The sequence below is a fragment of the Pipistrellus kuhlii genome, unplaced genomic scaffold, assembly GCF_014108245.1.
Source record: "Pipistrellus kuhlii isolate mPipKuh1 unplaced genomic scaffold, mPipKuh1.p scaffold_m20_p_6, whole genome shotgun sequence".
In the NCBI taxonomy this organism is placed as follows: domain Eukaryota; kingdom Metazoa; phylum Chordata; class Mammalia; order Chiroptera; family Vespertilionidae; genus Pipistrellus; species Pipistrellus kuhlii.
Window position 1 is genome coordinate 14179890 of NW_023425562.1, and position 27967 is coordinate 14207856.

Here is a 27967-nt window from a genome sequence, read left to right on the forward strand (position 1 = left end):
AGGAGAGAGCCGAGTGGGGTTCTGACTATAAAACGGTTGGGTGCCTCCCTCCCAGCACTGCCTCCTCCTAAGCGCCCTCCCTTCAGCAGAGCCTGGCCTGCCGGGCTTTATCAGCCAGTGCCTTCTGGCCTGGGAAGCCAGCTGGAGTGTGAGTACCCTCCTTATTTCTTCTATTCACTTCTGTTGAGTGCTCGGTTCGCTTTAAAATTCGCTCCTTTTCCCCTTTCTTTGTTTGAATGGAGAAATGTTTCAGAGAGTCTGGAACTGGGTAGAAACAGCAAAGTCAGAGTTTTGGCTAGACTAGAAAGCAGCTTCCCGAAGCCCCAGGCCTCTCCCTGGAAGCTTGGAAGCCATGCCTTTGCTTATGGTCTCTGAAGCTGAGCACTCCGCCGTGGAAGAGGGTCTGCAGCAAGGTGTCTCCAGGACATGCTGAGGGAGTCCATCACCACTGAATGGGCATTTCGGGCTGGGTTCTGGAAATAACGAAGATGGAGGCATAACTGACTCCAAAAAAAAGTGGGCCCCTGGCGATGGCCCTTTCTAATCTGGTTTTATGGATCTTCCGGCATGTGCTGTCCTGCTACAGGGGGAGTGCTCAGCTTCAGGAGAGCGCGCTGGCTCACGGAAGCCCTGCATTTGGCAAGTCCCTTGCAGCTGCACTTTCTGCTGTGGAATTCAGACCTCCAGGCTGCTAGGAGTAGCGTGCCCCAAGAGAAAGGCGTTTTAATCAGGAGGCAGCAATAACTGACAGCATTCTCTTTGTTTCTGCTTGCAGCTTTCAGGACAACTGAGCACCTCCCACCACTTAATATCAAAACTACCTAAAATAAAGAGGATTGTAAGTACCAACTAAATGTCAGTGTTGAACTTGTCTTTAAAATGGAAGAGCCTGTATACTTAAATTTTTTCTTCTGTATCCATATCCAAAACTTTGTACTGTTTTTTTAAAGTGATACCAGCATACCTCGTTTTACTGCACTTCGCTTTATTGTGCTTGTGTAAATTGGGGGCCGAGGGGGTGGGTGGTTAACAAATTTAAGGTAAGACTCTCCACTAGAAAATAGATTATGTCTCACTGAAGGTTCATATTCAACATTAGCAATTTTTTAGCAATTAATTGTTCTTAATTACAGTGTGTACATTGCGTTTTTAGACATAACGCTATTACACACTTAATAGACTACAGTATGGTGTAAGCATAACTTCTATGTGCACTGGGAAAGCAAAAAAAAAAAAATGTGCAACTTGCTTTGTTAAGCTGTTCACTTTATTGCAGTGGTTTGGAACCAAACCTGCAATATTTCCAAGTTATGCCTGTACTTGAGACATAGAAAATTAAAGACTTTTGGGTCTCACTAGTTGCACAAATTTCTAACATATGCTGGCAATAGGACGAGTTTTATTTTGTATAATAAAATAGGGAGTGTTGGTTGGATTGAAATTCTGATGTTGCCTTATATTGAATGATGAGCACTGTTTTGTTTCACTAGTGACCTAGGCTTTCTGACTCCCGCCAGAAAGCAGTTTCCAGAAAATTCTCGGGCCTTTAAGCTCAGCACACACAGGACTTGGTGTGGATGTGTCAGTGATGCAGGAGAATGAGGCTTACTTTGAGGCCCGGGGAGATGTTTATTTATCAGAACAGTCACTGGTTCCTGCCAGGGCACAGGGTAAAACTGGGGGTGGCCGAGCCTTTTGTCATTGTTCAACCTCCCTCTATCTCAGAGTTATTTCAAGGCAGCCCTGGAGACAGGCTGAGTCTCCTACCCCACCGCGCCCTAGTGCCTGCTGCAGGCTGCTTTCCGAAGCTGTTCTCTGGTTGTTGACTTGAATGGAATCTTGGGTCGTGCTAATATGCTCCAAAATGAAAGACAGAGAGCCACCAAGGTTTTCCTCTTCCTGAAGACTGACTCTGCTGAGTGAACTTGGATGGTCCCCACTCAGAGCCTCAGTTTTCTCTTCTATAAAACGAAGGCTTGAACTACGCACTCTCTAAAACCCCACCTAGCTCTTACATGTTACCGTCTCTTGGTTCGAAGAAAATACTGATGTTGAGCTCAAAGGATGTGATTCTCCAAGATGTGTCTGACTTTGGTAGTGGGGGGAAGGCAGGAACCCTGCAGGGGCAGGAGGGCTAAGCATCTACTCTGATGAAATGTGGCGGTTTCTGTTATCTCTTTCTTTCCTTTTTTTTTTTCTTCTTTATTTTTATATGAGATGAGTCTCACCATTGCTCTTTCTCAAATGAAAATATGTACAATATAATGTAACCATTAGACACATCAGTTTGGTACTTAACGAACTAGATGGTTTAACCACAGATAAACACACATGCGCACAGTTATTTCCTAAGCCATGACAGGGATCTATCCCACAACTGGAGATTGTTCTGAATGACTCTAATAAAATATAAGTTCTCGAGTTTCATCCTGAGACAGTAGAAGAAAGTAAAATTAAAGAGGAGGGAGAGAGAAAAAAAAATGCCACGCATACAACTTTTCTAGAACTACTAAGGGAAGAATTATCTCCTTGGATGCAATGGAAGTTTAAAAAAATAAATACAGCCGAAACTGGTTTGGTTCAATGAATAGAGCATAGGCTTGGGGACTGAAAGTTCCCGCATTTGATTCTGGTCAAGGGCATATACCTTGGTTGCGGGCATATCCCCAGTAGGGGGTGTACAAGAGGCAGCTGATAGATGACTCTCATCGATGTTTCTAACTCTCTATCTCTCTCCCTTCCTCTCTGTACAAAATCAATAAAATATATTTTAAAAATAAATAAATAAATAAATAAATAAATATAAAGCTGCCACACTTGTAGAATTCAATAAGAATTGTTTATTATGAACAAGATGATGTCCCCTATTTAACAATTGTTATTCAGATACAAGGTGGGGGTGGGGGGGATGTCATTTAGCATTCTCTTAGACTGGGCTTTCTCTGTGCGGTTAAGTGTAGCCAGTATCTTATTACAGAAAATCAGAGTCCGCACCACGTCTTCTTCCTACATTTGTAAAGAACAAGACTGAGGAAACAGGTGCCTGGGCCTCTGTCTCCAGGATGGAGTCCTACGCATTTGCCCTGAAGCAGCATTTCAGAGCTGAAGCCCACCCCTCCCGCTGGAGCAGCTGCAGGTCTGCCAGCCTCCTGGGAGTGGGAGAGCGCAGCACAGCAAGGTCTCTGTGTCACTGTCTTTGTAGAACAGTTTGCCACCATTTTTGGTTTGTTTGTGTGTGTTTCTTTTTTTAATTTTCATTGATTTTTTACAGAAAGGAAGGGAGAGGGATAGAGAGCTAGAAACAACGATGAAAGAGAAATATCGACCAGCTGCCTCCTGCACATCTCCTACGGTGGATGTGCCCGCAACCAAGGTACATGCCCTTGACCGGAATCGAACCTGGGACCTTTCAATTCGATGCTCTATCCACTGAGCCAAACCGGTTTTAACTGTTTGTGTTTGTTTCGTTCTAAGCAATGGAACATGAACATTGGGTGTCTGTGGTCAGTTCACGGTCTCTCTTTGCTGAGGGAGCACTTGGTTGATGGAGAAATGGGCCCTCTCCGTTAAAAGTCTCAGTCGGGGCCACACCTCTTCCACCCGGGAGCACACCGGGCATGCTCCTGCCTCCCTCCAGCTCGCAGTTCACCTGCCAAGGCCCGTATCCTGCTGATTCTTGTATTTTTTGCCCTTTGTCCTCTATGGAGAGTGGAGAGGAAGGAGGATGAATGGACGGTCTTTGATTGGCGGCGCTGGGGACGCCTCTTCGGTTCCTCTTTGGAGGAACCCTTTTGGAAATAAAGCTGGTGAGGCAATGCGTGGAGGCTTCTCCCGGCTAAAGCTGGCCCTTGCCCGAGGGCCACCGGAACAGGTAGGTATGCTTCCTCCCGCGGCCTCTGTCTCCGGGAGCCTTGGCATCTGCGCTCCTGCGTCTTTCCTGAGTGGAGCCTGGGAAGTGGAGTCCTCACGCTCTGCTGAGAGCACGGCTTGGGCTGCCCGGATGGGCACGGGACTGAGTCCAGAAACTCACGGGGCACTTTTCATGGTTCAGAGGCTGGATGGGTGAGCTGCTGGGTTTGGATAAGGATGGAAAAGCTGGGAAAAACTAGTCTGGGGTTCTTATCTTGCTTCTATTTTAATAGGGTTTCTTGCATGCATTTTCTTGCCCTGCTTTTTGGCAAAGGTTAATGGCCTACTTAGTTAGATTTGAGAAGTTGGAGCATCAGTGGATGATCCTTGCTCCATTGCTTTCCATTGCCTTTCCAGGTACTATTAATAGTAGGCTGTGTGGATTCTTAAAGCTCCCTAAGTAGATGCATAGAGTCTAGGGCAGTGGTCGGCAAACTCATATTAGTCAACAGAGCCAAATATCAACAGTACAACGATTGAAATTTCTTTTGAGAGCCAAATTTTTTAAACTTAAATTTCTTCTAATGCCACTTCTTCAAAATAGACTCACCCAGACCATGGTATTTTGTGGAAGAGCCACACTCAAGGGGCCAAAGAGCCGCATGTGGTTCGCGAGCTGCAGTTTGCCAACCTCAGGTCTAGGGTGATAAACTTGTAAAATGAACTGCAGCCTTTAAGCTACAGGCTTCTCATAACCAGTGCTCATGCCTGAGTTCCAGAGCAAATAGTCAGGGCTCCCCGGGGCTCCAGAACCTTTTCGTAGTTCCGAACAAATGGTCCTTTGGCTCCCAATCAGCAGCAGCTGTCTGCTCAACTCAGGTGAAGACTCCTGTGTCCAAGACATGGAGGCCCTACCACGCATGCCACGCGTGGACCCCGGAGAGACAAATGGCAATAAGCCTTCTTGATGGCGGGCTGCGGATTGAGATGAAAATTCAGTCTTTGCCTTGGGGTGGCTCCGCAGGAAACTCAGGCCATTCAGGTTCCTGATCACGTCTGGCCAGTTATGCTATCAAGTTTCATATCTGTATCTCCAACATCTCCGAGGCGATGGTGTATTTAAAACCTTCTAAAATAAATAAATGTGGGCTGGAAATTTTGAGAACATGAATTTGTTCACCCCAGAATAACCCATATATACCCACTCGTTTCTGTTCTCGATGGAAAATGCCTCTCTAATGTTTTCCTTCTGTGCTGATCTGAGAAACTCGGGGCAGTTGGATCTGAGCCTCCTGTGGCTGCCCAGGCAGAAGGCTAATGCCTTCGATAACTGGGCCTGGCTTTTAAAACAAGTCATGTAGCTGGGGAAGGGCTTACCAAGCAATATTTTCGGTAATGAGATTTAAAGCAGGAGATATCTGAAAATAAGTGGTAGCCATCACTTAGATTATGAAATAAAAGACAATTGCTTATAATTGCTTACTAATTCAGTTTTACATGTTTAACTATGGGGCCAGTGAACTCCTTATAGACTTTAATTTGGCTCCTAACCTCCAGCAGTTTTCAATTGAAGAGATTCTTAATGCTAAGATTCATTGAAAGTCTCAGGTGTGCAAGAATCTAACAGTATTTTGCCAAAACAAAATAAGCTTAATCTGGAATGTGTTCCATAAATACCTTCTACTTTGTGTTACTATCAATGGTTCACCATTTTTTGAAAGGAGGATGGTTAGTGAAACAGTGAAATAACACAATTCAAATAGGATTGTTACATAATAGTAAGTCAGTTACCCACATTGATTTCCATGTTAGGGTTAATAGAAGGCAAAACTAGAGTCCGGATTGAAGAAAAACAAAGCATAACTTTTCTATCTATTAATAGCTCTTTGTTGGCCATGGTAAATGGAACAATGAAGGGACCAAAAATAGCCATGAGAACCCCTGATTCACAGCCTGGCCACAGGTAGAAGGTGAGCTGGCTTATCTACATGGGCTTTGGTATTTCTGTGGTTGTGTCTTATGTGCCTGTGGCTTCAACATTCCCCCGTTATGCCTTCTGGTTTTGGTGTTCACCTACTTCACACTAACCTGATTGTGCTCTTGGCCTTTCTTGCATGCTCTAGGTGGTTGTGCCATTGTCTTCTCCCTTTGCCTACCTCTGAGATGGCATCATTGGTATTCTTTTGTGTCTACCATGAAACCAGTTCTGTCTGCAGAGTATCATATTCTGGTGATGTCGGAGCTTTCTCATTCACACTAATCATAGGAAGGGAAGAACCTCAGAGTGAACACAAGTCATAGCGATGTTGTTGTTGTTTTTCTGAAGCATGTTTACTATAATTACACCTGGGACATCCTTCTAGTGTACAATTTTTAGGTTACAACTCCTTGGTTTTCCACAGTGTGGTCCACTCCCACTCTACCTATTTCCTATACCTTTGTGTAATGTTATTCTTGCCTGTTTTAAAACACTTAAATAACAAATTCCAAAAATAAGGAATATCTAAAGTGGTTGTCTGGTGTGAGGACATAGTATATATAATTAATCTCACAGAGGAAGAGAGAGGGAGAGAGAGATAGAAGCATCAATGATGAGAGAGTATCATTGATCAGCTGCTCCTGCCCATCCTCGACTCGGGACCCAGCCTGCAACCCAGGCAAGTGCCCTGACCAGTAATGAACCTGACCTCCTGGTTCATAGGCTGATGCTCAACCACTGAGCCACTCCAGCTGGGCATATTCAAGTAATCTTTGAATTTGAAGCATGTGTGTGACCGGGTTTCTTAGGCAGTGCTAACACACACAAACTGCTTTTAAAATTTCCCTTATCTTCAAACTTTTAAACATAAAGCCTTTTTCAATAAAATTAAGTTTTAATTTTAAAAGACTGTTGGTCTTAGAAAGCTGCTGATTGGTCTGCATCAGTGAGCACCATTTTGTAATCTGATAACTGGCTCCTTTAATTGACAGCATGTGTTGTTAGCTCTTTCTACATTACTGTTTGCCTTGTTATGTTGACATTAACTATTTTCCAGCCTTTTCCAGGAGGCTGAAAGACATCTTTGAGTGCAGGAGAGAGACACTCAATAAATGTTTGTTGAATTAGAAACAGAACCTTATGAAAATAAAGACCAGAACCTTCTCATGGTAGCATCAAAGACAGTAATCACAAAGTAGGATGGAATTTGGTTTTGGGCAATCATCTCCATGAGGATATTTCAAGAGGAAAAGGGTGCTTTCTTAGTATCATGAGATGTCACGGTCCAGATGAAATAATGTGTTTAACCTCATCCCCTGTGGCTACTGTGATCAGGCCCTATGCTGACCAGCCTGGAGAAGCCTGCATGTGGGTGTTAATGAGCTCTGTTCTTTCCTCAAGGGGCCAGAGGAAGAGATAGCCATGGAGGACAGTCCCAGTATGGTTAAGGAGGACCGGGGTCAAAACCTCACCTCACCGTCGCGAAGGAGAAGGCGCCTTCCCAAGGCTCTTGCCTATGTCACTGGTGACATGAGAGAATTTGCCAACTGGCTTAAAGGTATTTTTGCTCCCATCCCTTGGAGAGATGTGAGAAGTGGCTTTGAAAGAAATCGCTGATTCTTCAACTCATCTCTTTAGTTATACAGTCAAAACTCGGTTCTCGAATCTCAGTCTCGACCAAGTTGTTCGGGGCGGGTGGGGGTGGGGGGGATGTCTTGGTTGTCGTAGAACCAAGCTTTGGTTTTGGACCTGACAACCCTTTCAGCGTCTCTCAGGCAACAGACAAAGAAGAGAATGCTTTTGTTGCTGGTGAAAATCAATCACTAGCACAGTTTTAAAACATAAAGAGGCCATCAAGAGTGCTAACGTTGCTAAGGGTGTGAAACAAACTATGATCACAGGCAATTGAAGGGGCAGAAAAACTGTTGTTGATTTGGATAAATAACAAGCACTTAGCCAGTGACCGCAGTTCGGAGGCAGTGATATGTGAACGACATGTGAACAAGCAAAGACCTGCACCCCTGAAAGACAGCGCTGGGAGCTGTAAGTGATTCCTTTCAGGCTAAAGGGGACACTTCGATACATTTAAGAAATGTTCATCTATAGATTAAACAATACATTAGACATGCACTGTATGTAAGAAAGGTTAAAACTGTAAGTCATTTGGGAGTCTGAGATGGATTAATTCAATTTACATTATTTCGAATGGGGGAAAAATGATTCCGTTTTCAAACAAATCACTTCTTGAATAGCCTTCCAAAATGAATTAAGTTTAAGAACCAAGGTTTGACTGTATTCACCTACTTTCTATCTCTTCCCTCCCCATTTTTAAACTTTTTATCTTTTAATCTGCAAGCCTCTTCAAACTTTTTTTTTTTTATGGAGACAGTGGCCAAGGCCAGGATCTTGCTCCTATCAGAGGAAGACAACCGGCTCCATTTTATTGTTTCAGCACCTAAAATTTAAAGTCTTACTATTGGTAATTCAGTCCTTTGACTTAAAAGTCTGTACCTGTACGCATGGTGAATTAAGTGCATTTGACACTTTCTGGAGCTGAGATTCTACTAGGGGCAGTGTGGGTTGAGCATAAAGAAATTGGATGCTTAGAGATATGGGTGCCACTAAAGAGAAATTGCTCAAAGAATATTTTTTTAAAGTTTCACCTTTACCAGAGGGGGTTTTGATGATTTTGCTCAAGGGGGGCCTAAACTTGGGGCTCCTCACTGCTTTCCTAGCTCTGCCCTCATCGTCTTTTACAGACAAACCCCTAGTGCTCCAGTTCTTCGACTGGATTCTTCGGGGCATATCCCAGGTGACACTTGTCAACAACTCCATCAGTGGAATCCTGATTCTGGTGGGACTCCTGGTCCAGAACCCCTGGTGGGCTCTCAATGGCTTCATAGCAACTGCGGTCTCCACCCTGACAGCCCTGATGCTCAGTCAGGACAGGTAGGTGCATCCATCCAAGCCACTCTTCTCACTTCTGAGGACACAGGAGTAGCCCTAACAAAGCCCCACCCCTCCCAGGAGAAACAACCTTTATTCCATAGAACTCTTTATATTTGCTTTTACTGAAAGGTCATATTATTCGTGGCACTTGAATAAGTAGCCAGTCTGGACAATGCCAAATTCTCATAGCAGTACAAGCTAACCAGAACTAAGCTACAAGTAAATCCCAGGAGAGGTTCTAAAGGGATCTTCTTTAATAATCGATCAATTATTTATCATCAACATTTTTTTGTTGTTTGGGCAAAAATGCATGAAAAGCTTATTGGCTTAATAATCCCCTTTATATCTTTAGTCCATGGTTCGTTCAGTAAATTCATTCTGCTCAGATTCTAGAGAGATGAATAACCACAAATTCCAAGTCAGCAAGCCTGACTGTAGTGTTAGGATATCTTCTGAACTGTGTGCTCGGTTAGAAATAGCATCCACTTTATAAAGTGCACTGTCAAGTGGTTAAGATGTTTTATGGCATTTTTAAAAGCAATAAACATAAGGAAATCATCCTATTTGAAAATACATTGATATGTGATCACATTTTTCTGATGAACGGTCTTAATATCATTTTACAATAGAACTACTAAATTAAATGTGATTAAAATATTGAAGATGAGAATGAAGAAGGAAAGGGGGAGAAGGAGAAGGAAGAAAAAGAATGAGGAGGAGGAGGAGGAGGAGGAGGAAGGAGGAGGAGAAGGAGGAGGAGGAGGAGGAGGAAGAGGAGGAGGAGGAGGAGGAGTAGGAGGAGAGGAGGAAGAAGAAGAAGAAGAGAAAAGGAGAAGGAGAAGGGAAGGAGAAGGAGAAAGGAGAGAGAAGGAAAGGAGAAGGAGAGGAGGAGGAGAAGGAGAAGGAGAAGAAGAAGAAGAAGAAGAAGAAGAAGAAGAAGAAGAAGAAGAAGAAGAAGAAGAAGAAGAAGAAGAAGAAGAAGAAGAAGAAGAAGAAGAAGAAGAAGGAGGAGGAGGAGAAATAATGAGCTGACACCCATCAGGGGTATAGAACACTCCTGATTAACTCGTTCCTCCAGTGAGGCTGCAGGTCTTCCCGGTGTTTAAAGTCAGTGAATAATCCCTCGTGGGTTGTCATTACACAACTAAGCTCTTATAGCTCTTACTGTGCGTTGCCTAAGAAGATTCTTGGAGAGAGAGTCAGCAAATGCTCCACTTTTGCATCAGCTGCAAAGAGCCTGATTTGTTATGTGTAGAAGGTGATTTAATATCTTAGGTTAAACCCTTTCCCAGTGCATGTCAAGAAATGGTTTTTCCACTTTGGAGGTGTGGTCTCAGACTATGCCATAGCAAAGGTTCCTGCATTGCTTGGCTCTAGTGAAAGTTCCTTATCAGGTGTATTTTAGAAGACCAGGCATATTTACACGTGCTAGTTTACAAATATCTTTTCTTCACCCTGTCCCTCAAAGGACAGCATTAAAACACCAATCCTCTGTTTTAAGTGAATATCCATTTTCTTGTTGCTTTAACCAGCTTGTACCACAACTTGTAGGCATTGCCATTAAATTTGTTGACCGAACTAAAGCATTCATTCTGAAAGTCAGTTGTTGAGATGATATGTCTTTGCATTAGTTCTCCAGTGGCATCATGTTAGTCCCAATTGTGAAGGGCGTTATCGCTTCCTGGGTTAAATCAATACAAAGTGCATCACCTCCCAAATGGCCTGGGGTACTATTAAAGGTAAACAAAGGACTTTTGAACAGGGAGTCCTTCTTCTAATGCTCTCACTCAGCATGACATCATCTTGCTGATCACCGTTGCCTCCGGCTTCAGTTACCAACAAGCCAAGGAGCTCTCACGCGATCCTCTGCCACCCAAGAGTGTGGCTCACTGGCTGTGTCACCTCCCCCTCAGGCCCCGCATTTGATCTCACCCACTCGCTCCATGATCTTCACACCTGTGGCTCATTCGACCTTGAATGCCAGGCCCTTCATGGTGCCAGGTGCTGCCAATGGCTTTGAGTTCCCAGAGATAACATGGGAACCATTTTGACCAGGAGTAGAAGTGAGGTTACCAAGTGTCGGTCAGTAGATGAGTGGATAAGAAAGCTTGGTGCATTTACACCAGGGAACGCTGCTTTACTGTGGACAGAAAGGAAATCTGGCCTTTTTGCAGATGCACAAATGGGCCTGGAGAGCATTGTGCTGGGTGGGGCGGGTCAGTCAGATGGGGATGGGTGCTGTGTGATTTTGCTTATATGTGGAATCTAATGACAGAACAAACTAACAAAATAGAAACAGACTATCAACAGGGAGAAGGTAGGGGGCTAAGTAAAAAAAAAAAAGGAAAGGATTAAGAAAAAAAACAACACATCATAGACAACAGTATGGTCATTACCAGAGGAAAATGAGGGTGAGGGGAGGCAGAAGAAGGTAAAGGGGGTAAATGGTGATGGAAAATGACATGACTTGGGGTGGTGAACGCACAAAGATACATATTTCTTTTATTTGGGTGGGTATAGTATAACATGATAATAACAATGAGGGAATTTGAGGTCTCTGCTCTAGTGTAGTACCGTATTTGTGCCCTGAGGGGTTTGGAAAAAAGAAAATTACCCTGACATTCCAGGGGTGTGTTATTGCAGATCCAAAAAAGACTATAGACAGGCTCAGTTAAGGTCAAGATTGAACTTTGTTAGAGAAGCACACCTCCCTAGGGCATGACCACCTGACTTGGAACTGCTTTTAGTTAGAAAGTTTTCATTTCAGACCATCCTATGAGGTTTAGTATGTGGCCAAGTTTGTAGGCATCCCTCCCTCCCCCAGACAGACCTCCCCTAAGCTTCTCAGGTTTAGTGTGTGGCCCCTTTTTCGTCTACATGGCCATTTCTGTGAGAGGTAATAATAGTAAGGGGGGAAATACAATATGGGGTCTGGAATGGAAGAATAAAAAGGAGGTGTGGTTAAATGCTCAGAAGCAAAAAGAGCCCCAGGAAAGAATTAAGTGTTAAATATGCACCAAATTAAATGGAGTACTTTGCCAAGTAAAAGTAGTTGTCTTTCTTTGCACTAACTTAGAAATGTGTGTTTGGAGACAACAAAACAGAAGCACAGGGTGATAAAATATATGGTAAATGGTAAAACCAAGGACACCGTGAAAGTGAATTTACATTTCAAGAATCTTACGCCTGACCAAGAAAATCAGATTTCAAAAACAGTTTTATCTGAAAGCTTTATTCAAGTCAGAGGCCCTCAATGATTTCTAAGAAATAATAACTTCCCGCAGAAAAGGCTAAAGGAAACAAACCCGGGTTGGCACATAGTTAGCTCTGATGCCTCTGTAGGGGGCTGTTCTAAGTGTGCATTTGTAACTTTTCACATTGTTAGTAGTATTCAGCTTCTATAGACTTGGGAATAGATTTCTAAATATAATCGAATTTTCTCATGTGAATATGACCTGGAATTTACAAGTGTCACATGTGCAAACCCAGCCAACGTCCACCTGGAAAATGTCCACGCTGTGCTCTCACCTGCAGGTCAGCAATCGCAAATGGGCTGCATGGCTACAACGCCACCCTCGTGGGGATACTCATGGCGATCTTTTCCAACAATGGGGATTATTTCTGGTGGCTGCTATTCCCTGTCTCAGTGATGTCCATGACTTGGTAAGTTGTAACTGGTCTTCTAAATGCTTTTGTAAAAATTATAGGGGTGTGTGTGGGACTGGGGAGTTACTGCTAATGGGTACAGGGCTTCTGTTTTGCAAGATGGAAAATGTTCTGAGAATAGATGGTGGTGCTGGTTGTACAGCAATGTGAGTGTACTTAGTGCTCCATAAGGGCACACTTTAAAATGGTTACATGGTAAATTTCATGTTATGTATATGATGCAACTTCTAGAGAAATCATTTTAAAAATTTAGATTTGGGTAATGTCTATTGGAAAAAGGAAACAATAAAAACGCTGATATATACCGTATTTTTTGGACCATAAGACACACTTATTTTCCCCCAGAAGTGGGGGGCAAAAGTCCCTGCGTCTTATGGTCCAAATATAGCCTACACATATACTTTAAAAAAAAAGTTTTTTTACTTGCCCGGCTCTGTGTGGTCTCTGTGTGCTTGCCCGGCTCTAAAATGGTTCTAAATGCTGCTGTTTACTTTACAGGGTTGATTACACGTGTTTATGACTGTGATGTTGGGTTTTAATGCACATAAAATATTTTAGGACACTATTTGTTTCAGAATCTTTTTTTCTTCATTTCCCTTCTCTAAAAACTGGTGCGTCTTATGGTCCGAAAAATACGGTATATGGCCTTCATACCACCTCTCCCCTCTCCCCAATATTCTGATGTAATCAATCTTAATTGGGATGTTGCCTGGGCATTGGGAGTTTTAAAAGCCCCAGAAGTTTCTAAAGTCCAACCAACGTTGAGAGCCTCTGGCTGCATCAATGGTCCTCAACCTGCACACAACCAGAATGCCCTGCAGGGCCTGCTGAAACAGACTGTGGCTCCCATCCCCAGAGGTCTTGAATCAGTTCACCTTGGATGGGACTGAGAATTCGCGTTCCTTTTTTTTTTTTTTTAAATATGGTTTTACTGATTTCAGAGAGGAAAGGGGGAGAGAAAAAGAGGGAAAAAGAGAGGGAGAGAGAAAGAGAGAGAGAGAGAGAGAGAGAGAGAGAGAGAGAGAGAGAGAGAGAGAGAGAGAGAGAGAGAAGCATCAATGCTGAGAGAGGATCATTGATTGGCTGCCTCCTGTACCCCTTTACTGGGAATCAAGCCTGAAACCCCAGCATTGAACCTTGACCTCCTAGTTCATGGATCAATGCACAACTGGGCAGGCAGAAAATTTGTATTTCTAACAAGTTCCTGGATAATGCTGATATGGCCAATCCAGGGATCCCACTTTGAGAATCACTGTGCCTCTTTGAACACCCCTTAGCCACCTGCCCCACTCCCTTCAAAAAATATTTATTGAGGAGTGGTGTCAGCATCATAGTGGAATGAGGGGAAAATTCCTTAAAAAACAAAAACAAAAACTGAATTCTTCAAATTAGCTTCTATGCTGACAGTGTCCTAAATCCTTTTTATTTTTTTCGGAAGCAAACATTTCCTTCTTACTGTAGCATATTTAGAATATAAAATACTAATAGCTACACAGGTGAGAAGTAAAGTCCACTATGGACAGTGTCTGCAGGAGAGCCACCCACCTGGGCTGCACCTGCAGGTGTATGGAAGAGAACCTGCCAGCAAAGCCCACCTGCCCAGGAAGTAACTCCCAGACTGCTCTGAAGAACAGGTTCAAAGGCAAGAGTCATTGCCTGTGGGTGCTTACCACACACCCTCCCACAAACCATGAAATCTGAAGTTCTGATCTTAAAGGGATGGCACTTTGAGTAAGTCAACAAGTGAGTGCAAAAGAGTCCCAGAGACCAACTAATTCAACCCCCTTACAGTCAAAGACCCTGAGGAATAAGCAGTGCCTTGCCCAAGGTCACAAAGTTCAACTGCTCAAGGACCTAAAACTCTGTCCCCCTGAGTTTAAGACCTTCTTCATCCAGCTCACATCACCTGTATCCTCCCTTAGATAATGGTTTATCTTTTTAAAAATACATACACTAAAGACTTGTGGAGATACAGACAACAGGGGGAGGGAAGGGCATGTTATCAAGTAGGTCACACATGCAGCTTTACCTGTATAAGTAATATTTTATTTCATATGTCTTAAATACTAGAAAAATATTTTTGAAATCTAAAGGTTTATATTATAGCTCACTGTAAGCAACTCCAGATGTAATTTTTCAAAAGCCAAAGAAACTATGAGTTTACTTTTTTTTACTTTATGTAAGAATTATCCTTTGATAGGATATATCTCAAGTGTGTTCAGATTTTGTTTTGTTTTGTTTGTTTTGCCTGTGAAAGATTTTCCAAGACAGCATTTTAGGGGCATATTCAAAATATATCCCTAGTAAAGAGATTCAGTTTGTCAACATTGGCTGCCACATGCATATTCTTCCATTCTGTTCTGTTTTTGTTTTTAGTCCAATTTTCTCAAGTGGGTTGAGCTCCGTGTTCAGCAAATGGGACCTTCCTATATTCACCCTGCCCTTCAATATGGCATTGACCATGTACCTTTCAGCCACAGGACATTACAATCCGTTCTTCCCAATCATATTGTTCAAACCCATTACCTCGGTTCCCAATGTCACCTGGTCTGACCTCAGTGGCCTGCAGGTAAGATACACAATCTCTTTGCATTCCTCCTGGCTCTGGAAGACAGCCATCATCCTCCTGGTTACTCTTCCATGGGCTTCCCAGCCTTATAGAGACTCAGTTGGGGTGGGGGAGGCTTCCTGTCTTCATTTTGCTAGCTAAAGCATTTGTTCTTCTCCAAAGTTTGGGGCTCTAAGGGTTTGTTGTTGGGGTGTTGTTTTTTGTTGTTGTTGTTGTTGTTGTTGTTGTTTAATAACTATTTGCTCAAAGCTAACTTTCCCTAAGATCTGCAATGCTAATTCCAGAACATAGTGCCACTGGAAATCACACACTCTATTGCAACCTTGGCCCTTGTTTGGATGGGTGAGATGTAGGCTAGCCACGTATGCAGGCACTCCACCTGGGGCTAAGCCCTCCATGACCTGCCAAAAAGACTGGATGCTTACTGTTTTACCCACCATACAACCTCTCTGTGCTGCTTTTCTTATGTTCAATCTCACAAAGAATAATAATTCTGGGTCCCCAAGCTTCAGTAGGCATCAGAATCATTGTTTTCTAAGTACCAATATAAGCACCAACTCAGACTTCCTAAATAATCATCTCTGGTGGTGTGGCCTGGGAACCTGTATAGCAAGCCCTCAAATATTTATGCTGTGGGCCAGAGTTTGAGAATCACTCTGAAGGCTGTATACTGTGTACCTCTTTACAGATGTGCATAGAGAGAACAGCATTTTTAAACACCTGGTTAACCCAAATAAAGTTCCAGCTCTTCCTATTGGTATTTATTTAATAAATATCTTTGTTTTCATGATTATTTAAAGAAAGAGAACACTTGAAAATCAAAGAAACCCTGCTTTTTCTCACGTGCAAAAAACTCACTTTCCCACTGTGAGGTTATAAAACATCTTTTGCTATCTTCTGGGCTGGGCGATCAAAACATGTGAGAAGCTTATATAGCCTTTCCTTTAGTTTCTTGCTCAGAAAATGAATGGGAGCATTTGGAAATAACTCAGAAGGAAAATTTTAAAAATATATTATAGCTCCCATTAAAAATGATATTATAATATTCATTGATTGATCTATAATCACACTGTCTAGTATAGCAGCTGTTAGCCCCATGTAGGTATTTTAACTTAAATGTAAAATTAATTAAAATGTAAGATTACAATTGTGCTCCTTTGCCTCACTAGCCACATTTCAGGTGCTTGGTAGACACGTGTATTGGACAAAAGAGATACAGAATATTCCAAGATTATGCAAAGCTCTGTCGAACAGTGCTGACTGGGGGTTATGGGGGTCTTGTCTGCAACAGCACTTATTTCCCACCTCACCCATTCTCCACGCCCCTGGCTACCTGAGGGGTAGTTCTGCTGGATGTGCCTAGGTCACATTCTCCGGTCTAGAAGAAACAGGAAATGATCTCATGTAGACGTGAAAATCCAGCATGGGCAGGAAGAATTTAGGGTCCAACTTAGGGTAGAATCAAATTCACAGTATAGACCTGCTTCTAAATTGTGGATAAGATCACCTGACTTCATTAATGGCCAGATTGCATGGGAACAATACTATTTCTATGGGCTATAGAGACGCATGGATGGATTGGCCCCAGCATGTATGGACAGTTGAAAGCAGTAGATGTATAAGTGGTGGTCCCTGCCATCCTTATGGGGAGCCGTGGGAGATCCTCATAGTGGGACAGTGGCACCACAGTTACCAAGGCCACATGTCTGTGCAGGCATGAGAACAGGGAGTAGAGGGAGGTGCTGAGAAGGCTTTGAGTACACCAGGGAAGGGCTGGTGTACCTCTGGGAATAAAGCAGAAATAGGACTGAGATTTTTCTGTAAAGAGAGAAGGAGATTTTTTTTTTAATTAATGACACTTATATCAAAAGATTAGATACACTAAATCTAAAATTGCTTCATATATGTTTGTGGATGTCCTATGGGTTTCTGTCCAGTTATTTTAATGACTTTATTTCCTAAATTATTTTTACAGCTACTGAAATCCCTGCCTGTGGGTGTTGGTCAGATATACGGCTGTGACAATCTGTGGACAGGGCTCATTTTCCTGTGTGCCATCCTACTTTCCTCCCCACTCATGTGCCTGCATGCTGCCATCGGGTCGGCAATAGGAATAGCAGCAGGTGAGCAGGCATGGAGAGCACCTCCTCCCCCCTGGTGTTCAGGCACCTTCTGCACTCCAGACCTTTCTCTCCTTCCAATAATTGTCAGTTGCTGCCTCCACCCTAGGCCCCTTCCAGAGCACCCTGCCTTGCGTCTGCTGCTCTGACTGCTCCTGTCTTATCTAACAGCGCTCAGCCTTTCGGCTCCATTTGAGAATATCTACTTTGGACTCTGGGGTTTCAACAGCTCTCTGTCCTGCATTGCAATTGGAGGGATGTTCATGGCGCTCACCTGGCAAACCCACCTCCTGGCTCTCGCCTGTGGTAAGTATCCCGTGCATCTTGGAGGAGGGGTGCTGGCGACTATGAGGTCAAAATCCAGGACAAACAGTACAAAAGGACTGCACGATACACTAGAGCTGGAGTTCTTGTTTGGGACTTGTGCCATCTAAGTGTGTGACCTGGGCGAGTAACATCCCCTGTCTGGGAGCATTCCAGTCGGCTCTGCCCAGCTAGGTGGTTATGAAACAGGAGAGCCTGTTGAAAGGTACTATCCATTTTATCCTATGTGTATATTGGGGCATAGAAACTCAACTTGTCCTCTGTTCTTCATACTAATCATTTGACCCAAGAAACAAAAAGGAAATAACTCAAGCTAAATATGGAGCCATTTCCCCTGGTGACTCAGGTAGAATTTTGTGTGGCCTTTGGAGGATCACCTTAATCCAGCTCTTCTCAAGCTTGAGTGTGCATCAGAACTACCTGGGAGGCTTGTTAAAATGCAGACCGCTGGGCCCACCCGCAGACCCTAGCTCATTTGTTAGAGGTGGAGGAAGGAGTTTGCATTTCTAAAACAAGTGTAAGTTGGAACTGGTGCTGGTTCTCTGAGGGCCACATTGTGAGAACTGCAGTATTAACTCTTTCTGATCCCTGCATTGTAGCCAGACTTAGCCCACAGAGCTAGAAGGGGCTCTGGAGATCGCCATTCCTTCCTTCTAATTTTATTGTTGGGGAACTAAAGCCAAAAGATATCCAGTCAATGGGGCAGGAGGAGGCCGAGTAAATGCAAACCCAGAATCCACATTGGCTAACAACCAGGTTGAAGCATTAAGACCAGGCCTTAGGTGAAAACATATTCCAGTGATTTCGATTTGAAAAGCTAATGAACTTCTCAGGCCATTGGGAGGGATGCTTATTTTCCCACAGCATCTGATGTTCCTAATTCAACACAAGTAAAAACACTGTAGATAATGTGCTAGAACCAGCGGTTTTCAATTTTTTTCATCTCATGGCACACAAAGTAATTATTAAAATTCTGTGTCACACCGAAATATATATATTGCTGATCTAACAAAAGCAATAGGTATGGCTTTGATTCCTTCACACCAGATGTGTTGGCTGTTGTCATTTTTTAAAATTTAACAATCTAAGAGAGCCAAAACTGGTTTGGCTCAGTGGATAGAGCATCGGCCTGCAGACTAAAAGGTCCCAGGTTCGAGGAGGCAGGAGGCAGCTGATTGATGTTTCTTTCTCACTGATGTTTCTAGCTCTCTATTTCTATGTCTCTCCCTTCCTCTATGTAAAAAATTAATTAATTAATTAATTAATTAATTAAAAATATATATATATATATATATTTTTTTTTAATCTAAGAGAAAAGAGATCAGTGTCCCTGACACTGTTGCATGTTTTAAACACTCTTGCAGCACACCAATGTGTCACGGACAGCAGTTGAAAATCGCTGTGCTAGACTGAAGGGAATGACACTCCCTAGGGGACAAAGGGGTGCAAGGATAGTGGAATGTGCAGAAATTACTTCAAATCTAATGGGAATATTTGTCTACAGCCAGTTTATCACCAGATTAAGCAATCCAAGGTGTCATTACTAAAATGGCAGACCTTGCCGAAACCGGTTTGGCTCAATGGATAAAGCGTCAGCTTGGGGACTGAAGGGTCCCGGGTTCGATTCCAGTCAAGGGCATGTACCTTGGTTGTGGGCATATCCCCAGTAAGGGGTGTGCAAGAGGCAGCTGATCGATGACTCTCTCTCATCGATGTTTCTAACTCTCTATCTCTCTCCCTTCCTCTCTGTACAAAATCAATAAAATATATTTTTAAAATGATCAGACCTCATGTTAGGCAGGATTTAGAATGAATTTCTGCATTGGGCAGAGGGTGGGATAGGACCAAGGTTTTCCAAGGCCTCATGCAATTTTGATTTCCTGGTGCTGCAGAAAGGATAACAAAACTCAAGTGGCCACTTATATGTCATTTTGTAGTCACACAGCTATTTTCCCTAATAACCCTTTCAAAACTTTTTGCTCATTCTCCCATACTTGTTTATAAGCTTAGGGCAACAGATTATATGGCCACTTGAGCTTAGCAGGGTTAGAATCTTTCTTCTGAGATTAGTTTGAGGTTTCAAAGCTTTATTTGGAGTGCCTACCTTTATTTTTCTGTGTTGGCAGCAAATACATATTAAACACTCATGATACAGTCCCAATAGTACTTATAAGACCTGGGGATTTAGAAGCTTTAGATTCCAGGTAGTTCTTGCTCACAGAGTGTTGCAGTTAAGGGTAGAAGCCAGATGAGTAAGAGAGAAAGCCCACAGGAGCCCATATGACATTTATAATAGAACAAGGAGACATCTACAGTGCAAGATTCTTAGGGGAACACTACAGTTTAGAATCATTGAGACGCACCTCCTAGAGAAGCTGGCTTTTCCATAAGTTCTAAGAACAGGGAGGATAAATTCCTGTTGGTGGAGAGGGTGGTCAGGACCAGCACGGGGACAGCAGGAGCCCATCCTTAAAGGTCAAGCAGAAACTGTTTTGATCACAAGAGTTGTGGATGAGGTCTTGACAGACTATGGAAAGAGGTAAAACCAAAGATATTTGAGGGTGCATTTCCCCAAAGCAGGAATATCTTCATTATTTTCTTTATTATAGAAGTAACACTGGCTAATTGAACAAAATAAAACTGACAAAAGTTCTATCAATACAGAGGAGTATAAAGCAAACCGGGATCATTCATCATCCTACTGCCTGGATAGAACTTTTTTGCTTCCCTCTTATCAGGACCTTGTGATTACATTGGGTCCATTTGGATGACCCCCGGGTAATCTCCCTATATCAAGATTTCTTAGTCACGGCTGCAAAGTCCCTTTGCCATGTAAGGTAATACACTCACAGGTCCTGGGGATTAAGACGGAGACATCTTTGGGGATTTTGCCTACCATGCCTACCTTCCTTTGAGTAGATCAGATTTTCTTTACTAGTTTAGCATTATGGTTAAGGCAGTATATTAAATCAGTTAAGAGCCCACACACTGGTGCCAAAATTCCAGCTCTGCTGATTTTAATTTAAATGGATGCCAAATTCATCCTGCAAAAGCCATATCAATTTCCTCTGCCACCAACAGTGTGTAAAGGTGTCTGTTTCATCACACTGGGTACTCTCAGTGTTTTTCATTTTAGACATTAAGTTTTGAGACGGACATCCAGCCCCTCTTATAAAGCAAATATCCCATGTAAAATGCCATTGCAAGTTTCAGCTTGCCCACATCACCCTGATGCTGTCAAACAAAACTCAGCCTTGTCAACCAAGGTAAATAAATAACAGGTATTTATGACAGAGGTGCCCTGTTATATGGCTTTTTCAGAAAAGAAGTCTTGGCAAACCCTGAGAGAGCCTGCAATGCTGCCTTGCCTGCCTCTAAACCAGAGAATCCCTCAGTTTTGTTATTTTATCATTGCAAAGTGTAAACACATTCTGTAACTCTTTTGCGTGGCCAGGATATGATGGTAGGACTCACACATGGTGGTCTGTTGGGAGGGACATTGTCTATGAAGAGTGGAAATCTAGTCTTCCCTTCAGCACTCAAGGGCATTTTCTCTCCCTGGACAATCCAGAACACTGTCAGGGTCATCAGCTACAAACTGGGATGTGCAGAACTTACCTCTAAGGAAGGCTTTCCCAGCCCAACTCAGCAAGTCTTAGTTGATGGGCAGCTGCTATTAGATAGTCTGACACTTACTATGGACAGAAAAGCAAGTTGGAATTGGACATCACGTTGAACACCAAGTTCAATATGAGACTTGAACACCAAGATTGTGCCTTGGAAGTGCAATAGGTATTAAAAGGAGAGAAATGGCGATAATGTCTCATGTGCTCAGGAAATGTGTCATAGAAGAGCTGGTATTCAAGAGAGCAAGGATAGAGTGTCCCTACTGCTTATCTGAGGGGCAGTGAATATTTGTTGAATGAATGAATGAATGAATGAAATGAGAGGGGGAGAATAAAATTATGGAAACCAAGCACAGAAACCCTTTCAACCTGCACTGTTGCACCCTTCTGCTCAGAGCAATATCTCAGTTCTGTGATGACAGGGGTGAGTTTACAGCTGCTGTTGTGGAAATACATGATTTCATTTGAGATTCACCACCTCTTTATAAAATACACCTCCAAGTTACCTCATTACAAACAATGAAACTAGATTCTGAGAAGTTGGATGATTTGTTGTACAGCAAACAAAATGGCAGAGCTTGGATCTGAAGTCCAAACTGATTCCAAAGTCGAACCTTTACCACTAGCATGAGACAATTCAGATGTGAAAGAATTAGGTATACTGTTGAACAAAAATACTTAAAAAGACAAAATATTGATAAAAGGATGGAATTGAGGAATACAGAGTTTCTCCCACCATTTCCTGCCCTGCCCCCTAAGATAGTTGGTGTGATTTCTCACCAGACAAGAAGAATAGGTGGTGAGTATATCTCAGTGTGTGCTGGTGGCCCAAGGGTGTGTACAAATCATTCTTCAGGCTGCTCCCCTGAGCCTCCCTGAGTCCCCTCTTCAGCCAAAACTGAAGAATTAGTTATTTGCTAGTTGAGGTCTTTGTTTTTGCTGTTTTACATTGAAAGTCACACATACACTCAGATTACCTACTCTAAGATTCATGCTTTACTCAAAGTAAATTTAAAAATAGCATTCATGCTTTACTCAAAGTAAATTTAAAAATAGCATATTTATTTATTGGCTTAAATGCCAGCTTTAATGGTATTTGGGGAAATGTTATTCTGGGGAGGAATCCCACATTTGTATTCAGTTTCTTCTGATCTCTGAGTTACTACATTCTTCTTTTTTTTATACCATGATTTTTTTTGTAACTGACTTAATTTGAGAATCCCACATGCAGTCAGATGCAGTATAAAAACCATATTACTTCAAGAAACATTCATAAGTTTCATTTTAATTCAACTCTACCTGGATAAAATAACAGGAAAGTTTATTTGCTATGGAAGGATTTTTCCTTAAGCATCAGCAAAGCAGCAACAACATAGTAACCTCAGAAATGATACCTTTATTGAGTAGTTACTGTGTGCTAAGCCCAAGCATTACCTCTTTCATCCTTGCACCTGCCCTGTGAGAGAAATGTTCCTATAACTTTCATTGTACACGTGGTCAAGTCTGGATTCAAACCCAGAACTGCCGACTTCAAACACATACTTGCAACCAGGATTCTGGGCTAGCTGGCAAAATGTGGATGTTTACATTCCAGGAGATTTATACCAGAAGGCAGCCTTTCCCACAATGAAATGAAGCCTACCAAGCATTGTTCTCTCTTCTTTTTCTGTAGCCCTGTTCACCGCCTACCTGGGAATCAGCCTGTCACACCTGATGGCTGTGGTGAGTTTGCTTTATCATCAGCATGACTGGTCAGCTTTCAGTCATATGGAAACCCTCCTGAAGCCGATGTGGGTGGTGTCCTAGGGCAGAATCCATGACTGTGACAGCCACCACTTCCCCTTTCTTGCACCTGTCTGTCCTCACCTTCCAGCATCACAGTAAATTTGGGTCCAAATTAAAGTTTCAGGCTTGTTAAGAATATCAGATTGCGTAGTTCAAGGAAGTGAAATTGAGGTTGTGTGACATATTACCAAGTTTAGACTCTAACATCAGGAAGTTGACTTTAGAATATATTTTACTGAAACAGAAAGCCAGGACTATGTAGTACTTGAGAAAGCAGGAAAGGGAGGAAAAGACAATTAGCTAAAGACTCAAATTTTTTTTAATCAAGCCAACAATTTTTCATATCCTTATCTTATTTTAAATCCCCAGTCAGTCATCAATAAGATTTATTTAGACCCATGTCCTCGATGAATTAATTAATAGGCAAAACCATTGCCCATTAAGGGTCCCCTGCCACTCTCTCCCCTTTCTTTTCAGCACTATTTGACCCTTTGATTTTCTTTTTCCCCTTCCCTGAGGAATCCAGTATAACTGTTCCAGGAACCCCCCTCCCCCGCCCGCCCCCGCTTCTGCCACCTCCCAGTGCCCTGGACTTTCTCTCTTCACCCCCTTGCAGGTGATGCAGAGCAAGTTTCTGATAGCTCAGTCAATGTGGATGTGGTCAAGGCTGCTAATGAGTCAAGAGTGTAACTAGTCCTCTCAACTGCAGCATAAAGACTTTATCTGGGAGAGTAATCTGGAGACATAGTATCTTTCTGGTAGAATGTCAAAGCACCATTACAGGCATGACAGGCAGTGCATTAGAGCATTGTGGGGCCCTTCCCATCCCAACAAAGATCCACAGACCAGAATTGGACAGGCTGTACAACAGTGTGAGCAAGGGAAAGGAGATTAAAAAAAAAAAAAAACACAGACCCTTAGGCCCAGTTCCTTGGCATTCCTGATAAAGTGGATCTGACCTGGTGCTTGGACATCTGTGTTTTTAACCCCCTTTCCAGATTATTCTAATGTGCAGCCCGGTTTAGGTACCATCATACCCATAGGATCCTTGCATAGGGCACGTGGTGTATTCTCAAAATCTCATGAGTCACCACAGGAGAGAGACTTACCCTCAAGGGGCTTAGAGTCTATTTAGGAGACAGAGTGAAAAAGAAGGAAAGCAGGTAGAGTCTAAGACCTAGTCTGGGTGGAAGTTAATGGGTAGAGAGGTCACTCTGGGCCTTGTGGGTGTGATGAATGGTCAGGAGCCATTGGGGATTTGCCAGGTGTCATCTCTATGCCAAGTATCATCTTTTCACATCTGGTGTTAGAAATCTAAATGTCTGAGAACAAGATACAATATGGAAATGTTGCTGACCCCCTGAAAGAATGGATGATGACCTTTCAACTAATAACGGCCCTGAGCTCAGACTCAATCTGCATGGGCATAAGCAGAGTTCAAAGCAATGCCCCCACACACTTCCTCCCCACCCTGAGGCCCATCCCCAGAAGAATGAGGATGGAGTGAGAGGTGGTGCTGTGTGTGGATTAGCTTTCTGACAGGATCTCAAAGGAACTCGTGCTTGTCTCTTCTCCTCAGGCTGGACTGCCATCTTGCACCTGGCCCTTCTGTTTGGCCGCACTACTGTTCCTCTTGATGACCTCAAAAAACCCCAGCTTCTACAGGATGCCCCTCAGTAAAGTCACTTACCCTGAAGAAAACCGTATCTTCTACCTGCAAGCCAAGAAAATGTTGGTGGATAGCCCTCTGTGAGAGCGACCTTCATCCACAGCCATGGTCACAGTCATTTCTGACTAACTGCCCCAGTTGGCTTCCAGTCTTAGCAATTTGTTGTTTTTCACTAGTAACCACTTTCCTGCTAACCCACCTGCTATCTGTTCTTAAGTTCATTCTGCAGTTTTCTCTTAAACTTCAGGGATATCCCTAAATATGTAAGAGATGCATCAAAACCACGTGCTCTGGCTATGGAATGTTAATCCCTCATGGGGCATTGGCACAAAGTCTGGAATATATTTATGAAGCCAAAATGCTCCAGCAGAAGGAAGAACTGAGACTAGAGCTAATTATTGATATTTATTGATATTTTTTTATGTTTGGTTTGCTAGATGGTGTTAACAGTATTAAAAATTAAGCTCTGTAAACCAACTAAAGTTTTAAGGAAATGGAATTCGTGGTCATAAAATCGAAGTCAACCCCGAAATCTCAGATAAGCTCCTTGACTTGTGAAAAATCCATGCAAGTTACACATTAGAAGCTGTGGTCAGCATGGTGGGGCGGCTGATTGCTGAGCTTGCTCCCGGCTCCTCAGCAGGACGACCTCCGTGTTGTCAATGTGTGGATTTTACTTGCAGACGCTGTTTGTTCCTTTTCAGGCTATCAGAGCTGCATTAGGGAGAAAGAATTTCTGTCAGTCAACATCATTCTGTTTTGTTACTTTTCTTAGAGATTGCAAGGGATTTTTTAGGTGGAATTTTATTATCTTTTTCTTGTGAGAATGGATTTATCTTCAATGAGATAACAGAAGTTCTTGGCTTAACCAGTTCCTAAATAGTATAGAAAGTTACATTTTTAAAAAGATTTTTTAAAATTGATTTCAGAGAGAGAAAGGGAGAGGGAGAGAGAGAGATAGGGACATCTATGATGAGAGAGAATCATTGATTGGCTGCCTCCTACACGCCCCCTACGGAGTGAGAACACACAACCCAGGCATGTGCCCTGATCAGGAATTAAACATGGCAACCCACAATTGAACACAACGCCCAACCTGCTGAGCCACAATGGCCAGGGCTAAAAAAGTTACAGTTTAATAAAATATTCAGCATAGCTATTTTTACTATAATCCTTAAATTAATCTTGTCAATGTCATGAATGTGTAGAATTAAGTCATCAACAACTGAGGGCCCTTTAAAATTATATTTTCAATTCCTCTGAGGATATCTTACATGTTACAAAGACTGAACGGTACAGTGAGATTACTTCTGGGTGTTTAGAAGTTGTTGAATTTTGACTTAAAAAATTTATTATTTTTTGAATATTCAAAATGTTCTCTCAGAAATCAATGCACCGAAAAGACATCCAGTTAAAGGATTCTCCCATTTTTCTTTTAAAAGTTAACCTGTTCTATAAAGATTTTATAGCCAAATAGGCGGTAGAATGTTTTGCCAGGCCCCTTCTCCTTCAGTTTGTATCATTTCAGTATGGAGAATGCAGAAAGAGAAACTGTGGAATCTTAAAGAATTTTCCCTCTTTGGGTTGACAGTGCTCAGTGCAAAATATACATACAGCTGGTGTGGCTCAGTGTTTGAGGGTCAACCTATGAACTAGGAGGTCATGGTTCGATTTCTGTTCATGGCCCATGCCCGCGTTTCCTGTTCAATTCCCAGTGTGGAGGCATGCTGAAGGCAACTGATCAGTGATTCTCTCTCATCATTGATGTTTCTATCTCTTACTTTCTCTCTGAAATCAATAAAAATATATTTTTAAAAATATTTATATATACAGTTTGCTGAATCAATAGACATGCATAAAAAGGGAAGTAAACCTACAAATACTTTAGGGAGAGTTCACTTCTTCCTTTCTCAGGAAAACAAACATTGTTCCCATTTAAAAACCCTGTGACCAAAGCCTTTTGCAACTGTCATAGCAGCATCATGTATATTCCTGTGGAAAAAACAAATTTTCAGTGTTTGAACTGAAATCTCTCTGGTTAGGGAATCTGTGAAATAAACTTGGGGGAGGGGGTGCAGGACTAAAGGCCAGCATGACCAAGGATGACCAGGAGGAAAGAGCCTGGGCGGTGTGAGTGAACCAGAGGCCTCTGAAATGTCTCCAAGCTGATCTGCAGAATGGATCTCCCCAGTGTGCTAATTACAGACCTTCTCCCGTGAGCTCACACAGACTTGTAAATAGGAACAATTTAAAGCTGTGTACATTGTCTAATTTAAAAGGTATTGATTTTCTCAAGCAATTTTTGTTATTAAGTATTAGCCTGATCTTAGTATTGTTTGCCTTTTCTTAGGGAGCACGTGTACTTTTTCCTATTGTCTGTATAACAAATTTCTTTGTAAGAATATGAATAAATTATACTCACAGCTCAGTTTCGTGTAAATCTTGTTTAAAATTCGCATGCCTTTTATAGCTATCATATATATTAACAATCACATGAGCAAGAATGTGTTGCTTGTATCTCGAGGGGCTAGAATCCTATTCATTTCTTATACTTGGTAGTAGCACCAGAGGTGTATTTGAGCAAAGCCTGTTCAACTCATATTTATGGGCCCATCCCCTAGGGCAGTGGTCGGCAAACCTCGGTTCGCAAGCCATATTGAATGTGGCTCTTCACAAAATACCACAGCCTGGGCCAGTCTATTTTGAAGAAGTGGCATTAGAAGAAGTTTCAGTTTAAAAAATTTGGCTCTCAAAAGAAATTTCAATCGTTGTACTGTTGATATTTGGCTCTGTTGACTAATGAGTTTGCCCACCACTGTCCTACGATATCTCTCAACTGTCATTGAACTCCTCACACAGGGATGAGAGTGATACTAAGGGCAGTTATAGATGTTTAGGGAATGCTCCTAACACTAGAGATGAAAATACTGACAGCCAGCTTCCATGCATTCTCAGACAGGCCCTGGGCACCCCATCAGGGCCGATGCTGGGCTATGGCATGCCCCAGGAGTCAGCTCTCTAGGACAAGCCCTCCGGCCTCAGCTGGTCTCTACCACCTGAAGCAGTTCTCTTCCACCTCCCTTCATCTATGGCTAGCATACTTGAAAGAAAGCATGATAAGAATGGAAATTTACTCCCAAGTTCAAAAGCAGCCCAAACAGGAAACAAAAGGAGGCCACAATGTGTTGTCCCATTGCAGTGCCCTTGGTCAAAACAAAACCTCCCCTGCCTATTGTTTCAAGAAATAAATTTAGGAGAGTGATCTGGTCATTAAATGTCCCCTTTGATCTGAGATAGAAAATGGAGAAAAGGTCTTGAGATTCTTCTGCTAAAGATTCCAAACATGGAATACCTCACCTGAGGGAGTTCCAGGTCCAGATTTGCCTGTTTCCCTCACACTTAATTAGCATAGAATAGGTTGAGCTAAAAGGT

At 42.6% G+C, this 27967-nt stretch overlaps 1 protein-coding gene across 3 annotated transcripts; it reads left to right on the top strand.

Annotated features, from left to right (window-relative positions):
- Positions 1-26963, top strand: LOC118707903 (urea transporter 1). 3 transcript variants are annotated; one of them, XM_045574197.1, is made up of 11 exons: positions 1-148; positions 776-838; positions 3708-3871; positions 7229-7385; positions 8587-8776; positions 12311-12439; positions 14819-15011; positions 16987-17134; positions 17303-17437; positions 22754-22803; positions 24446-26963. In XM_045574197.1, exons 3-11 carry the CDS (start codon positions 3725-3727, stop codon positions 24617-24619), a joined length of 1323 nt encoding a protein of 440 aa, XP_045430153.1. In that variant the 5' UTR covers positions 1-148; positions 776-838; positions 3708-3724; the 3' UTR covers positions 24620-26963. The 3 variants fall into 3 exon arrangements, with proteins under 3 accessions (XP_045430153.1, XP_036274639.1, XP_036274638.1); XM_036418746.2 differs by lacking the exon at positions 3708-3871 and adding an exon at positions 5732-5819 and having other exon boundaries at positions 2-148; XM_036418745.2 differs by lacking the exon at positions 3708-3871 and having other exon boundaries at positions 2-148.
- Positions 26964-27967: the final 1004 nt, after the last annotated feature.